This window comes from Miniopterus schreibersii (genome assembly GCF_964146895.1).
Source record: "Miniopterus schreibersii genome assembly, chromosome: 1".
Taxonomy (NCBI): Eukaryota; Metazoa; Chordata; class Mammalia; order Chiroptera; family Miniopteridae; genus Miniopterus; species Miniopterus schreibersii.
In genome coordinates, this window is record NC_138101.1 from 194755236 (window position 1) to 194770799 (window position 15564).

Below are 15564 nucleotides of genomic sequence, written 5' to 3' on the forward strand. Positions count from 1 at the left end.
CTTCCCCACAAACCTTCCCTCCCCCGCCTAATGCACTCCTCCAGGGGTCAAGGGCTGGTGACTAAATCTTTGAATGAAACATATTCCTCTGTTTGATGTTTAGTAATAATGAGCTTGTATGCCAGGTGAGTCACCAAACCTGGTTCGAGGTCTGTGCCTCATATATAGCCATACAATTCCAGAGGCCCAGAATCAACAATCCTGGAAATTCATTTATTCAACAAACATTAATTGGGTGCCTGGCAACCTGCTGGTTCATGAGTTTGAAGGGGGTAAAATATTATTTAGAAGCTACACGAGGGCAGGCAGCTAATGTTTTGGACACATGTTCCCTAAGTGCCTGTCCTCTGGCCTTGAGCAAACTATACTTATATGACTTTGTTTGTGAATTAATGAGGGCCAGCTAATATTTCAGAAGACCTCGATTTGCAGTTTTGGTCAAAAGCCTTTCAGCCTTTACAAGGAAGCCCTCCCTTTCTGGATTGTGCTAACTCCTTCCTTAGCTCAAAGCTTTCTGTGTCTTTAAAAGGGGGCGGTCCCTTGTCAAATAGACCTTAAAGCATAGGCTGAAGGCGCGTGAAGTCCCACCCACTTTCTGTGACGTTGTGCGCCCCGGCCTCTGAATGCCCGCCTCGGACGTCAATCGCGGGGCGTGTGTCTTGCTGGGACACAGTGTAGGTCTCACCTCTGGTTTGCGGAGCGGTCGGGTGTATTCTCCTCCACTCTCCCCCACGCCCTCCAGGCCCCCGCCGCCGAACCGAGAGCGGAGCCAGCCCGTGGCTCCCGCGGCGCCCTCCCGCACCGGATCGTTCCTCGCCGAGGCGGGACCTGGCCCGACAGTTCCGGTCACTATGGTCAGTGGTCCTGCAGGGAGGCGGGGCAGGGGGAGAGGGGAGTGGGCGCGGTAGGCGGGTCGCCGCCGTGGCGCATGTGCATTCGCGGGACGGGGTCGGGCGCGAGGCTCCGCTCCCAGCGCTGGACCCGTGGCGTTCGGACCCGAGTCGGGATCGATGCTAGGGGCCCCCCCCCCCCCGTCTTTCCTCGGAAGGCCCTGCAGGGCCCGGGACGCCCCCCGCCGTCCCCCAAGGAAGCGCAGCGAGGGGACCCAGCCCGGCCCCCGTGCCTCCCGCCCCAGGGCGTTAGTCGCACTCAGGTGCCCCCGAGGGTGCCGTTCTGATGGCGCAAGGTAGGTGCCCTCGACGGGACCAGGTCAGAGGGAGGCTCCAGGGCTAAGGGTTGCCCCCTCTTTGTTAAGTAACCCTCCAGTCAGCCGCTCAGCCATCAGAGACACCCCCCCAAAGCCCACGAGTGGACCTGGGGGTGCGCGGTGGCCGGATCACTGAACTTCTCTCGTCCCGCGCGGCAGCCGAAGGCGTTTGGAGTCGGGACGCACATAGAAAGGCGCGTGAATCAGGAGGGCAAAGCCAAGACTAGGGGAGCCCCTGGGGCAGAGTCCTGTCCGAGCAGAAAGGGCCCTCGAAGCGCTCTGAGCTGAGCCAAACCTGGGACCCGAGCAGGTGCAGAAACTGAGGCCCGGACAGGAAGGGACTGGGACTGACTGTGGGCTTGAACCCAAGCCTCTGTTACATTTGTGCACCTTCGGGTTTGGAGGAGGGGGTCAGGCAGTCTGCAGGGGACTGAGTGTGCTGACGGCCTAACCCCTTCACCTGAACCCCCCTCCCTTCCAGGGGTCCTGTAGAGTGTAAAGGCTGGTGGCCCTTATGGTGGCTTGGGGTCACACAGCCTGAGTTCAAATCTCACCTTCACCCCTTGGGAAGCTGAGAGGCTTTGGTTGGTCGGTTTCCCTCCCAGCACCATGTTGCTCATCTGTACAATGGGCTGCTGTGTGCACCACATGAGGGGATGTGGCTTTTCCTGTGATAACCGAGTCCTGGAAATACGTGCACAGGTGCCTGGTGCTTTGTACTTGGCATCCACCCCACACCCCCTCCAAGTCTGGGCATGGAAATGGGTCACCAGTGCTGGATGCTGCTGGGCAGGGTCATGGGTCAAAACCTGGTCATGGCCCAGCACGTTCTGGGTGTGGCATGGGCAGCCAGGTCATCTGAGCCACAGCCATCCTGGACAAACCAGCTTGCTGCGGGGGTGTGGTTGAGGCCTCTGGGGCCTCTGGAAGCACCAGCTTCCTGCTTCTACCCAGTGCCCAAGGGTTTATCTGGCTCTCCTGCTCCTGGAAGGGGGCCCAGGTGTTCCTGCATCACCCACTAGGGAGTGGCCTGAGATGGGGTAATAATGGGTTTAGCCATCCTGGAGCTGGAGGCTGGCGTGCCTTCTTGCCACCGCTGGGTAGCTGGGAAAACAGCAGGGACAGTGGGGTCTGGGGCCTCAACTCCCAGCCTTTGTGCTGCACAGTGAGACCTCTGACCCCACCGCACTGTCTGTCCTGGACTCATGAGACCAGAAGCTAGAGGGCAGATGGGGTCAAAAGCACCACACCTTCGCCTCATCACCATCACTATCACCGGGAGGCTTGGGTGCCTTGGAAGAGGGATGAAGTGATCAACCCACTAAGTACGATGTCTCCAAGGCTCCGAATCATGGGGGCACAGGCTGTGCAGGGTCTGTCTTCTTCCATTCACTCAGCATTTATTGAGCACCTGCTATTTGCCAGGCACCATGGTGGGCCCTGGGCTGCATGGTGTGAATGGTGGTGAGTGGCGGGCAGAGGAGAATGTCTTTGGAAAATGCAGCATCTTCTTTCCTTTCCTGTTTCAAAGTCATGGCCTAAGGTTGAGGAAGGGTCCCAGGTAGAAGACAAGAACCCCTTGGAGAGAAAAGGCCAGCATGAGGACCAGGCCTGGGGCTGCCATTGGTGAGGACTGTAGGTAGTGAGGGTCTCGTGCTCACTCAAAGGGCGTTTAATGGGTGGATGGATGGCTGTCAGTAGTGAACAGAAAATCACAGGGCCCTTCTGTGACTTTGTTCTTTTATTTGTCAAACAAGACCCCAGTAGGTACTGTAGTCAGGCCCCATGCTGGGCACTGTTGACAAAGGCCAGGGGCCTGCCCTCTCTTAGGAGCTAATATGCTTGTTGGTCAAGACATAACTGGAGACAAGCAATTCCTGAGCTGCTGGTTGTGGCCTGAGAGGTCTGACCCAAGGCGTTAGGGGCGCAGCGGGAAGCCGGCGCCCCCTGAGGGAGTGCGGAGCGGCAGCGAGGCTTCGCCACGGGGGGCTTTGGACCTGGGTTTCGCAGGATGTACCTCCAGGAGTGATCGTGGGAAGAGTATATTCCAGGCAGGGGGAACAGCATGCTGGGAGGCCTGGAAACATGGTTAAGAATGGGCTGTTCTAGGGAAGGACGGTGGTCTGTGTGGGAGCAGGGGGCTGGGCGGAGAGCTGAGTCTAGAAAAGTGCGTGAGGGGCTGCACGTGCCGCGCCGTGGGATTGGGCGTTATTCTGCTAATGGGAAGAACCGTAACATATTTTGACAAGAGATGGTTGACCTTGATGATCTCTCTGGCATGCAGTGGACACAGGGCTGGAGGTGGCCAGGCTGGAGTCCGAGACTGGCTCGTCCACTCGCTCAGTCATCCGCTCAGTGTGCGGTTTTGAAGCAGGACCGGGTGCCAGGCCCTGGGGATCTAGCTGTGGCAGGCAGGCAAAGCCCTTGCCCTTACGGAGTTGGCATTGTCGTGAGACAGACAGTGCACAAGTATATGAGGGAACCTACGTGGCAGAGAAGAAACAAGGCAGTGGCCACGGGGGAGGGGCAACTTTAGACGGGGGGGGGGGGGGGGGGGTGTCAGGGGGTGATGTCACCCGAGTCATGTGAAGAGGCAGCGGAGCATTGCAGGCAGCAGGACCGGCAGGTGCAGATGCTCTGAGGTAGGGAAGTGCGTGTCTCGTTGGAGGAACACACAGAGGGTCATGGTGAGGTGAGCAAGGCCAGAGAGGCTGCCCTCCCAAGGCTGAGTCTTTTCCTGGGGGGGAAGTCACTGGAGGGTATTGAGGAAGGGCGTGCTGCTGTCTACCTGTTGAGCAGCCTGCCCTGGCTGCTGTAGGATGGTCAGGATCGGGGCAGGAGTCAGTTAGGGGCCCTGTTGCAGCCTCTGGGGGCAGGGGAAGATGGTGACAGCTCAGGTTGAACCCAGGAGCAAAGACGGTGGGGGAAGAGAGGAGAGGAGAGGACTCCTGGGTCTTTGGCATGAACTCTGCTGGCCGCAGGAGCCCTTGGGGGAGCTGAGGATACCTGGGAGAGGAGGCAGGGGTGGAGTGAGAGAGCAGTTAGGGGCACAGTAATTTAGGGATGCTGGTCAGACATGCCAGTGGCTGGTAACTGTTTGAGGCCAGATCTCCAGGGAAAGGTCAGAGCAGGAGACCAGTTCTGAGGGTCCATCAGTAGGATGTTGTACAATGAGAGGGGGCCAGCGTCTGGTTCAGGGTCTCTGCAAGGCCAGCCAATAACTGTGACCCAAGGCATATGAGACCCAAGTGCAGGGTCTTCCCTATGTTCTGAGCTGAACAGCAGGGAAGGGGCATTTGGATGGTGGGCTGAGTAATAGTCCCCCAAAGATGTCCACATCCTGATCCCAGAACCTGTGTGTAGGGTACCCCACATGGCAACAGGGACTTGGCAGTTGTGATGAAGCTAAGGCTCTTGAGAAGGGGAGATGCCCTGAATCCCCCAGGTGGGCCAATGATGTAATTTCAAGGGTCCTTATAAGGGGGAAGGCAGGCGGGACAGAGTGGGGCGGAGCCATGAAGGTGTCATGAGCCAAGGAGCACCCGCAGCCCCTAGAAACCGAAAAAGGTAAGGAATGAGCTCTCCCCAGGGCCTCCAGGAAACACGAGATCATGATAAATCCACGTTGTTTTCAGTTCCTGAGTTTGTACTAATTTGTTAGAGCAGCAATAGGAAACTAATTCAGGGCTCTAGGGCTTTCCTAAATCTTTGGCCTCCAAACATTTTTGATTACTCACCTCAGTAAAAATGTTTTGATCATCCACATATTTGTATTATTATACATCGCACTCTAAAGTAGACATTTAAAAGGGCATTTCCTTCCAGCCCCCGAACCAGCCCACTCTGGAGAGCCCAGCACCAGGCAGGCAAAGTCAGGGCTGGAGCCCCTGGGAGCCTCTAGAAGTGACGGGGACCTTCTGGGAGGGGAGGTTGGCCAGATTCTGGCCCTGCCCTGCTGGTGGGTGAACCTGGAGGCTCTGGCCTCTACCATGAAGGAGGTGAGGGAGTTGGGAGCTGGAGGCTCTGACCATACCATGAATTGTGGCTTCAGGATAGCTGGGCCTGGTTAATGAGGCTGACTCACAGCCCAGGTGGCCTTGCAGAGTAGCCTCAGAGGGAGGTTGGGCTGGCCGAGGGCTGGAGGGCTGGCATTGCCCACTGGGACCCAGAGTGGACCCATGAGAGGCCCGCCAGCACCTCAGAACCTGGCTGGAGGATGCTCACAGATGCATTAAAGGGTATGTTGCTTGGGGGCAGGGGGTGGTTTACAGGCAGAGGCATGAGCCTAAGGCCTGACTGTTGAGGAGCCATCAGGTAGTGACAAGAAGGCACATGCAAGGGCCAGAAGGATTCTCTTCATGGAGGCTGCGAGGGTGCAGACGGGGTGGCTTTTATTCAAATTCATTCAACAAAAATCTCATCCCCTGCTCTGTTCCAAGCCCTGGGATGGGCCCTGGGGAATCAGCCAGGTGAACAGAAGGTCTCAGAGGGTTTGGCAAGCTGTCCTGTTCCAAGGAAGGCCCACATGTGTGGTTTGGGACACTTTGATGGGTAGGGGGATCTAGGCCCCCTAGAAATGCTCCTTCTTAGTCGTAGTGCCTCTGTTCTGGATGCTGGGTACAGGAGTCGGGGCCAAAGAAGGTCATTGTCAGATAGAAGTTTGGAGTCTGTCTGGTGTGGAGACAGGGGTAACCCTAGAAGTCACTTAATGGTTCTGGTGGTGAGCTTTACAGAAACCTAGTCATCAAAAATCCAGACACATCTGTCCAGATGGAAAGGGGTTTGTAATATCAAAGGCCCTCTGTGGGAGTGGTGGTCTCGGGTCGAAGTCATTGTCTAGTGAATCATGAGGCTGAGGCTGCCCTGGAAAGGCTCTTGTGGGCAGAAGCACTCTCAAAAATGATGACAATAAAGTGATGGAAAACTGGCATTCCAGTTACAAAAATCCCAATTAGCATCAACCTTAGCTGTGAACTGTTGTACAAGAACTGTCTCCTTAGGTTGTGCACAGGTACCCGGGCCACTTATTTTAAACTACCAGTGGCTTTAACACCAATTCTTATGTTATCTTTGCACTGAAATCAGAGCTGTTCCCAGGGTGTGTTGGAGGCAGGGGTGCATCTCCCATTCGTCTGAGCCCCGAGCCTGGGCAGGAAACGGGTAAGGCAGAGGCATGGCCCACGGGGAGTTGGCTATTAGGACAGAGCCGTCTCCTGCACTTTCCCTGGCTCCAGAGCTTCCGCTGCCATCACCTGCTCCCTGCCAGATGACTTCTCAGCCCTCCTGAGGCCCGGACTCTGGGTCAAGAGGCTCATCTCTCTGGGTTGGAATTGGAATTGACCTAGACTCCAAGCTGGGCTGCAGTGTGAACTCTCACCAGTAGGTAGTGCATCTGGCTAGATGTTATCACCTCTGCATTTCAAGCTCGTGCTTGGTGCAGGCTGGATGTTCTGGAATTGCTGGATGACTAGAAGGAATGAATGAGACAGGATGACAGTTACTATGTCAGGCACTAGCAGTTCAGAGGTTTTGAACTTGGTGAAGGCCCATCAGTTGCTTTTGAAATTGTCATAGCCTTTGCTTCTTTGTTTTTCAGAGTGAAACATCTTTCAACCTAATATCAGAAAAATGTGACATTCTGTCAATTCTCCGGGATCATCCTGAAAACAGGATTTACCAGAGGAAAATCCAGGTGAGGTGGAGGGTAGGTTCGATGGGCTGGATTTGGGAGCAGAGGAGACCGTTCCACTGGGAAGGCAAAAAGGCTTAGCATTTGGGCCAGGTTCCTGGACAAATTAAAGGGCTCCCAGAATATTTTGATACTGGGCATTTGCCTTAGTGAGAAATCGTTTAGTTGCACACACACGCACACAAAATTTTTTTTAAGCTAAGCGCTATCCTAAATGCTTTATTTACTCATTGAAACCTCATTACAACCTGAAGCTCAATACTTTTATCATCCATACTTACAAGCTGAGGAAACTGAGGCACAGAAGTTAAATGGCAGGCCCATGGTCCTACAGCTAGTGCATGAACAAGCTGGGGTTTGGGCCAGCAGCCTAAAGGTGTGAGCTGTACCCATAACCCCTCTGGAGGGAAAGGCCACTCCAGTGGGGTTGCAAAAGGGGTGTTTGCCAGGAGGAAGCAGGGACAGCTCACAGAATAGGGGCTCCTGGGCAGCAGGCGCCTGCTTTTCTCTGCGCATTGGTGGGACTGTCTCCTGCCACCACAGGGAGCAGTTCCTGGGGCAGGAGCAAGGGCTGGGCGCACCCTGACTCTCTTGCCCCCTGGAGCACTCTGGTCCTTTCCTGCCAGCTGGTCTCAGGTGGGCCTGTCGGCACTGAGCCCCCTCATCGATGGTGACAAGGGACCCTGGAATCTAATGAAAACCATCTCTGCTGCCCCAGCTGTAGCCTCATGAGACAGCACAAGGGACTCCAGGTCACTTCAGAGGGAACTTGACATCCAGGGGCAAAAAAAGTTGGCATGGGAGGGACCATACCCTTTGAGGAGTGTTTGAAGGTCAGGCCAGACTGCTTCATGTGCCTGAGGAGGCCCTTCCAGCTGGTTCTGCAGCCTCCTGGCCACCCCCCACCCCCCGCTCACCCCCCCACAGCTATGCTGAGCCCCATACTGCCTCTGCTCACACTGCCCCCCCCCACCAAGCACACCCCTCCCACTCCTCTTTTGAAGCTTGGTGTAGGTGACATTGCTTCAAGGCACCCCACCCCACCCCCAGCTTCCCCTGTCCTCCTGTCTCGATCTTCTGTCTGTCTTCCCCTGCTAGATCATAGGGTGCATGTCTGAGGGCAGGGCCAAGGCCCCACTCACCACCCAGTGCCAGGCAGGACACACTCAGCGTTTTTTCACATTCGTAGGATGAATGAAAGTTGGGACACTGAAGGGGACAGCAGTCTGAGAGGAGGGAGCCGTGTTACCTGGTGGGGGGTGGGGGCCCAGCCCGGGCGGGACACGACAGGACGGGTATTGCCACAGATGTCCACATTCCCGTCTCTCCACAGGAACTCAGCAAAAGGTTCACGGCAATCCGCAAGACCAAGGGGGACGGGAACTGCTTCTACCGGGCGCTGGGCTATTCGTACCTGGAATCTCTGCTGGGGAAGGGCAGGGAGATCCTCAAGTGAGTGGAGTGGGGGTGGGGGGCGACCTGTGCGTACATGACTTGATTTTAAAATAATGGCTGTGTTTAACACCTGGCTGGCAGAATTCTTGAAAATTTAACACTTAGCTCGTGTGAGTGGGGACAAACCATCGCTTGGACACTACTGAGAAGAGCATCCCTGGCTGAGGGGACAGTGGGGACTAGAGCGGAAATGCACATGGGGAATGGCTGGGGGCAGAGGGAGGCTCTGAGGCTGGACTGGAGATGAGGTTGGTGAGCTAGGCAGGCGCCCTTCCTGGACACCTGTGCTAAGGGAAGAGGCTGTGGAGGGACTCGAAAGTCCCTGTGGAGAGGGGACCAGGTGCAAGGAAAGGCTAGGCATGGCCCAGGCCAGAGGTGGTGATGAACCACGGGGACAGGAAGGAGGGACAGAGCCAAGAGGCTTTTGTGTAGGAAGGGGTGGTGATTACCTCACCTTCCTTATCTGCAAAATGGGTGTAATACCCACCTCCTGGGATGGTACACAGTGAGGACAGAACAGTGTGTGGTCCACGTAGAAGTGCTTTGAAAGGCAGAGAAGTCCTTCACCTGTTAGTGACATGGACCTTCTCATTGTGTTGGGAGACAGCTGGTGAGAGGGGGATGACAGCTGACAATGACAGCAGTGCTCCCTGTATTTCCCTGTAAGCATCGTCTACCCCTTTAGGTTCAAAGAGCGTGTGCTGCAGACCCCAAATGACCTCCTAACTGCCGGATTTGAGGAGCACAAGTTCCGAAACTTCTTTAATGCTGTGAGTTCACCTGTGCACGACGCTGAGGGACCACATCCTTCCACGCTGGCCGGAGCCTTCACGGCCACGGCTCTGTGGTTGAGCCTCACTTGCTCCTCCCAGCTGGGCAAGGACTGAGGGTGGCTTCCTGCTTGTGGGGATGTGGGGGACAGGTTGCCTAAGCCCTGCCCTCCCTCTGGGAGGAGTCACCTCATTAGGGTAGCTCTCAGGCTGGAACGCTCCCCCTCCTTCCCCCCATTTCCTCTCCACCCCACCCCCCTGATCCCATTAGTGAAGGTGGGGGGGATCTCAGTTCTGAATCTCTAAATAAGAATCCCAGCCAGTGATAAAGGGAGACCCCAACTGCTGCACGCTAGACGTGACTCCGGGCCATGTCACTCGTTGCTTAGCTTTGGTGCCATCTCAGATTGGTTTCGGTACCTTGACTTGAGGATTTTGAAGTGAAAATGCAGAGGAGGGGTCCCACAGGCAGAGGCACAGGTCTGGCCTGTGCCCACCTGACGCTGCGGGATCAGTTTTATAGTGTGGTGGAGCTGGTGGAGAAGGACGGCTCGGTGTCCAGCCTGCTGAAGGTGTTCAACGACCAGGGCGCCTCGGACAGCATCGTGCAGTTCCTGCGCCTGCTCACCTCCGCCTTTATCAGGAACCGCGCCGAATTCTTCCGACACTTCGTCGATGAGGAGATGGACATCAAAGACTTCTGCACTCATGTAGGTCCTCTGGTCCTGGGCTTTGGGGACTCAGCCCCAGCCCTGGGCTCTGCTCCCCTCCCTCTCTCCTTAGGAGACTTGAGCACCAGCATCCCTAAGCCAGGGGACTTGGGTGTGGCTCTGTATTTGCAATTCCAAGAGCACAGATTAGCCAGCGAGCAGCATCCCACTGGAGCTGCCTGAACTGTGGCTTTGGGCAAGTCACTTTCATTTCTGGGCCTCAGATTTCCCATCTAAGAAATAGGGCTTTGACTGGACTGTTGACATAATTAAGGAGTAGCCACCCCAAAGTCACATTTGCCCCAAGATGTGTTTTGTTTGTGATGTATGGTATGAACCTGAAAGAGCTGCCAACATTTAAACATTGGGCAATTTTCATATGAACATGTGGATTTCTCTGGAAGAACTGGAAGATCAGGCTCCTGTTCTTATTCCTGCGTGGCCACCATCAGCAGGAACTAAGTGGTAGACACGCTGTGACCCAGGACCACGATAGCCTGGGTTGGACTTTCATGTGTCCCCTGCTCGGCTTCCTTCCTAAACTGGGATTTTTTCATTTTGGCCTTTGCAGGAAGTGGAGCCCATGGCCATGGAGTGTGACCACATCCAGATCACGGCCCTGTCTCAGGCACTGAACATCGCCCTGCAGGTGGAGTACGTGGACGAGATGGACACAGCCCTGAACCACCACGTGTTCCCCGAGGCCGCCATCCCTTCCGTTTACCTGCTCTATAAAACATCCCACTACAACATCCTTTATGCAGCCGATAAACGTGATTAATTTTAGGCCACGAAGTGGAGCCTGTCACCTAACGGGACTGCATTCTGAATGGAACATTACGGCTTTTCAGTTTTTTAAGCGATTTAGACTGTAGTTAGAAAACAGAAAACACAGCCTTTGGGGCAGTCACTGGGAATGAGGCCAACCAGTTATGGACTGTGTGGTAACTTGGCAATATTTTTAGTATTTATTTTCAAATGCTGTTTAACTCGGGGCTAGGAAGCCAGACCCCTGGCTCTACTCCCAGTTCTCCAAGACCTTGGGCAGGTGACCTCCCCTCTCTGGGCCTGTTCCTTTATCTGGAGGTTTCTGCCAGTGTTGACATTCTGTTGTATAAAAAAGCCAGGGCCCTCTGGCTTGTTTTCACTGTGGGCAGTGAAAACAAGGGAGGAAACGCTCAAGGTCCACGGACTTACCAGTTCTAGACAAAAGAATGAACTCCAGTCCGCTGCTGGACTGGACTCTGGTGGACGGCTGGATGAAGCATTGGCCAGCTGAGGCCCACCTGAACGCGAGGGCTTCGGTGTGGTTCCAAACATTCACGATGGGAGTGTGTTCTTACTCCAACTTAAGAAGGAAAAAGGGACTTTTATGCCAAAGTCTAGAAAGGGTTCTTCAGCATGAAATTCAGGTTGTTGGGGCCCCTCTACCTCTCTCAGGGCAGGACTCTTCAGGGTTCTGCGGCCAGCCCCACTTGGACAACGGCTGTACATCCCCAGCATACCCTGGAAGAAGAATCTACTCAGCCAGGTGGAGACACTGGCACGTGCAGCCTCGGGCTCTGGCTGAGCAGAGCAGACAAGTTTTGCAAGGTGGCCTTTTGTCTTCCTCCCCTTTCCTGCTTCTGCTCGCTTTATGGGCTGGCGAGAGGTTAGGTGAGGAAGAACAGGCAAGCCGAAGAAACTGGCAGTGGGGGAAGACTTCTGTTGTGGCAACTGCCTGGAGTCAGGAGCCCTGGCTGGCAGCCGCCTCATTCATCTACCTGGACATGCCTCTCAGTAACCTCGCCTTGCTGCCTCGGGACCTCCAAGAGCCCCGCTGGCTGGGGCACTGCTCCAAGCTCTCGCTCTGCGGGAGGAAACGGAGCACGCAGGGGTGTGGAACTGCCCTACGGATACTCCCTTTGTCAAAGGCCGCCTCACAGGTTCTATCCTACAGGGATTTGTTAGAACCTATTGGTGCTGTGGTGTGAGCCTGCTGACGGCCAGATGACACACGGGGGCTGGGGAGGAGACTGCTCCGAGTCCTGGTACACAAACGTCAGACTGTCCACCTGTATCATGCATCTGGCTTTGCGGAGACAGATGTCAGGGTGCTTCCACTCCAGGCAGGGACCCAGTTCCCATCTGCCGCTGGCTGGCATTTGAACCCAAGGGCTAAGTATTATGCCCCTTTTCCACAGGAATGTAAACCTGACCCTTATATCTGAACTAGATCAGTCACCCTGTTCTGGGTAGGAGTGCTGGGCCCTGTGACAGTACACTGGGGGAGTGGGGGAACATGCAACATAGTTTGTGAATATCAAATCCCCATTCCCAAAATGAAGGGTGTGAACACATGGCCGTGCTGAGGGTGGGAGGTGGTTCCTGAGCCCTCACTAGGCTCTCAAGCACAGCGTAAGTGGCACTGGCTGCCATGTCTCTGCATTCATGGTCTGTGTAGCGTTCACAAAGGCAGTTTTCCCTTTGGCAGACTGGCTGGAGAAATCCCTTCTGAGAACTGCGTGTGATGTGCTCCCAGGCCCGAGGGCCTGCTAGTGCTCCCCTGGGACCCTCTTCCCAGGAGAGATCCTGTCACTTTGGAATCTGAATGCCCGAGAGAGGCAGGCCAAGTTACTCTAAGGAAAAGCACCAGGGAGGAAAGGAGTGGCACAATTCCATGGAACTTGAAGTACAGGTGCTACTTGGCTTAAGATGGGGTTCTGTCCCAATAAACCCATCATGAGTTGAAAATAAAATTTTTAAGTCAAAAATGCATTTAATACACCTAACCTACTGGACATCAGAGTTCAGCCGCCTATCTTACAAGTGCTCAGAGCACTCAGCCTACAGCTGGGCATTTATCTGAGTTTCAAGAACTGCTTTCCTCCTCACCAGAAGCAGGAGACATAGATGGGTACTTTGTAGGAGGGGATGAGAGAACAAAACAATATCCAAAACGTGCGGGCAGCAATACACTGTAGAGCATCGGTGGTTTACCCTCGAGAACTTGTAGCTGACCAGAGCCATGGCTTCCTGCTGACACCCAGGGTCACATCACAATAGAGCATTCTACCACATGGCCAGCTGGGAAAAGATTAAAGTTCAAAATTCAAAGTATGGTTTCTACTGAATGCGCACATCAGCACTATCATGAAGTCAAAAAATTGTAAATCGGGGACTGTGTGTGATCAAATCCAGTCATCTGTAGAGGTTACCCTGTCCACAGCAGCCAGTCATGCTGTCACTCTTCCTGAGTAAATCACTCACCCCATGAAGCCATCTCTTTCCAGACCAAAAGCTGGAAGGAATGTTGCTTTGAGTTTGTCTTTATAATTATATATTATTTTCTTTCCAAAGAAAACTTTGTAGATCAATGAAAATATTTAGCAACAAAAAGAACAAAACTGTCCTTTTGACCTGGTTCCTATTTTAAGCACAAAGGGGTTCTGGAGGCAGCCTGGGTTTGAATCTCAACTTTGTCACTTACTAGCTATGTGACCTTGGCCAAAACATTTCATCTCTGAACCCCGATTCCTACATTGGTAAAATGGAGACAATACCCATATGTCACAGGACTACTAGTTAGACTGAGTGAAAACAACTGCACGACCTGACACATAGCGAGTGGTCTATGAATGGGACACTCCCAACCCACCCTTCCCATAGGCAGCAGCAGGATACTGCAGGATAGGGGAACATGTCACCCTGGCAGTGGCACTGTGGCTTTCCAAACAGTGGTCTAAGAACCAAACATATTCCCACACTGAGCAGAAATGGGGGCGGGGGCTGTGAGTGGCTGCCCAGGGACAGTAGGTCCTATGGGATGTGGGCCAGGCTCTATAACTTCCCTGGGCAGTTGGTGAAAACATTTCCTAGCATTAAAATGGTTTCCATAACTACTCTGTCCTGGCTTCTTAGTACTTGGTACCCGTGGGGCTTCTATATGAGTGGATTTGGGCGGGGAGGGGGGGCGCACTCCTTGTTCAGTGGAAGATCCAGATACTCGGGAAGTCCTGCCCTCAGGCTGGAGTCATCAAAAGAAACCACGGGCCTCACCAAAACTTCACCTCAGCAGGTCAGAGAGCAAAACTGTCTGGGAGGCCGGCCTCATCTTTTTAAAACCTACCCCCTTAACATGTTACCCCACAAAAAAAAGAATTCACCATTAGAGGGTCAGGGCAGGATGTCAGTGTACATTTGGTGGATCTTTTAGGCCTCTGACAAGTCGCCCCGGGCTCTCATGGCTCAGGTGCTAAGGGACCTTGAGCCTTCCTAAATCTCCATGTATCATTTGGAAAATGGAGTCCCCTTGCCATCCTGACAGCTGTCACTCAGGAGCTACCTCACAGACTAGGACTGTGTTCTGCATTCTCTCTGGTGACTTGGGGAAACATTCTTTGGCAACACTGCTGCTTCTGAAGACCAAAGCACTTTTTTTTTTTAAATATATCTTTAATGATTTCAGAGAGAGGAAGGGAGAGGGAGAGAGAGAAACATCACTGATGAGAGTCATCATTGATTGGTTGCCTCCTGCACACCCCTGACCCAGGATTGAGCCCACATCCCAGGCATATGCCCCGACTGGGAATTGAATCACGAGCTCCTGGATCCTAGGTCAATGCTCAACTGCTGAGCCATGCCCAGCCAGGCCAAAGCACTTTAACTTGCTCTGGGCCTACAAGGAAATTCCCAGGGTTCCAAACTGAGCTATGCTCCTGGCTGCTGTGTGATCCCGAGCAAGTCTTGAACATTGTCAGCTTTCTCAGCTACAGAAAAGATACTAAGACTTATGTCTCAGGAACCTGAGGGAGATGAAGTGATCAGGTAGCTAACAGAGCCTAACGGTGCCTGGTGCTTGGTCAACAACGATACCTGAATCTGAGTTTAGACCAACTATCCTGCTGCAGTTAGCCAAAGGGGCTGAGGGAATACTGCTGCCATCCTACCAACCTTGCCATCCATGAGGCTGAGAGAAATCTGTTTAGAGGCCCAGAGTTAGCTGTACAGAAACTGGTGCTTGTCCTACGACTGTGGCAACTGTGGTTACTCATCCACACCGACCCAGAGAAAGCCGGGTGGCACCAGGAGGTCACTGGTTCCCTCAGCACATTTACACACCACCCCTGGCTGCAAGAGGCAATAAAGCAGCCTCTGATCTCAGAAGCTCAGCAAAGACCATAGGAGTGTGGCAAGTACTGTGCCAGGGTATGCGTGGGTGCCCTGGGAGCCCACAGCAGGAAGCCTTCACTCCCGGGGCTCAGGGATGACAGAAGAGAAGCAGGGCTCAAGGATGGGAAAAGCAATCAGGCTGAGGAAAAAGCTGATGCAAAGGCTCAGGACAAGAGAAGGGGCACATGGGACCACGGGAAGCAACGAGCTCTGTCACAAAAGAGGGCGGAGAGAAGAGGCCAGAGAAACAGGGCCAGGTCCTGAGCGCCTCACCTACCAGATTCACAAGCTACTATTGGCTTCCCCACACGTGGCTCTGATGTTAAGGAAGCCTGTGTTCTCCTGGAACCTGAGGACAACCACCTCCTCCCTGCCCACCCCTCATGGTGGCTCAGACAGAACAACAGCTGTGAGCAAGCAGTAGAGAGCCTGGAGCAAAGGATTCTGCTGTGGGGAAAAGCAGAAACATATGCTGAGGACCCAGGCAGAATTGATTTTACAGTGACCTGCAAAACTCTGGCATCCTGCTCCACTCACACTGCCAAGTGGGTAAGACACCCCGACGTGCACCCTGCAACCAGA

At 54.1% G+C, this 15564-nt stretch overlaps 1 protein-coding gene across 1 annotated transcript; it reads left to right on the forward strand.

Moving 5' to 3' along the window:
- The first annotated feature begins 686 nt into the window (after positions 1-686).
- OTUB2 (OTU deubiquitinase, ubiquitin aldehyde binding 2) lies at positions 687-13707 on the forward strand. Its single transcript, XM_081144076.1, has 6 exons — positions 687-854; positions 6804-6899; positions 8230-8348; positions 9037-9121; positions 9637-9831; positions 10403-13707. Exons 1-6 carry the CDS (start codon positions 852-854, stop codon positions 10610-10612), a joined length of 708 nt encoding a protein of 235 aa, XP_081000202.1. The 5' UTR covers positions 687-851; the 3' UTR covers positions 10613-13707.
- The last annotated feature ends 1857 nt before the right edge of the window (positions 13708-15564 follow it).

Excerpts from the sequence above, each read along its gene's own strand:
- OTUB2 (XM_081144076.1), top strand. Across the intron at positions 6,900-8,229 it reads TTTACCAGAGGAAAATCCAG|GAACTCAGCAAAAGGTTCAC; the intron begins GTGAGGTGGAGG and ends GTCTCTCCACAG. Across the intron at positions 8,349-9,036 it reads AAGGGCAGGGAGATCCTCAA|GTTCAAAGAGCGTGTGCTGC; the intron begins GTGAGTGGAGTG and ends CTACCCCTTTAG.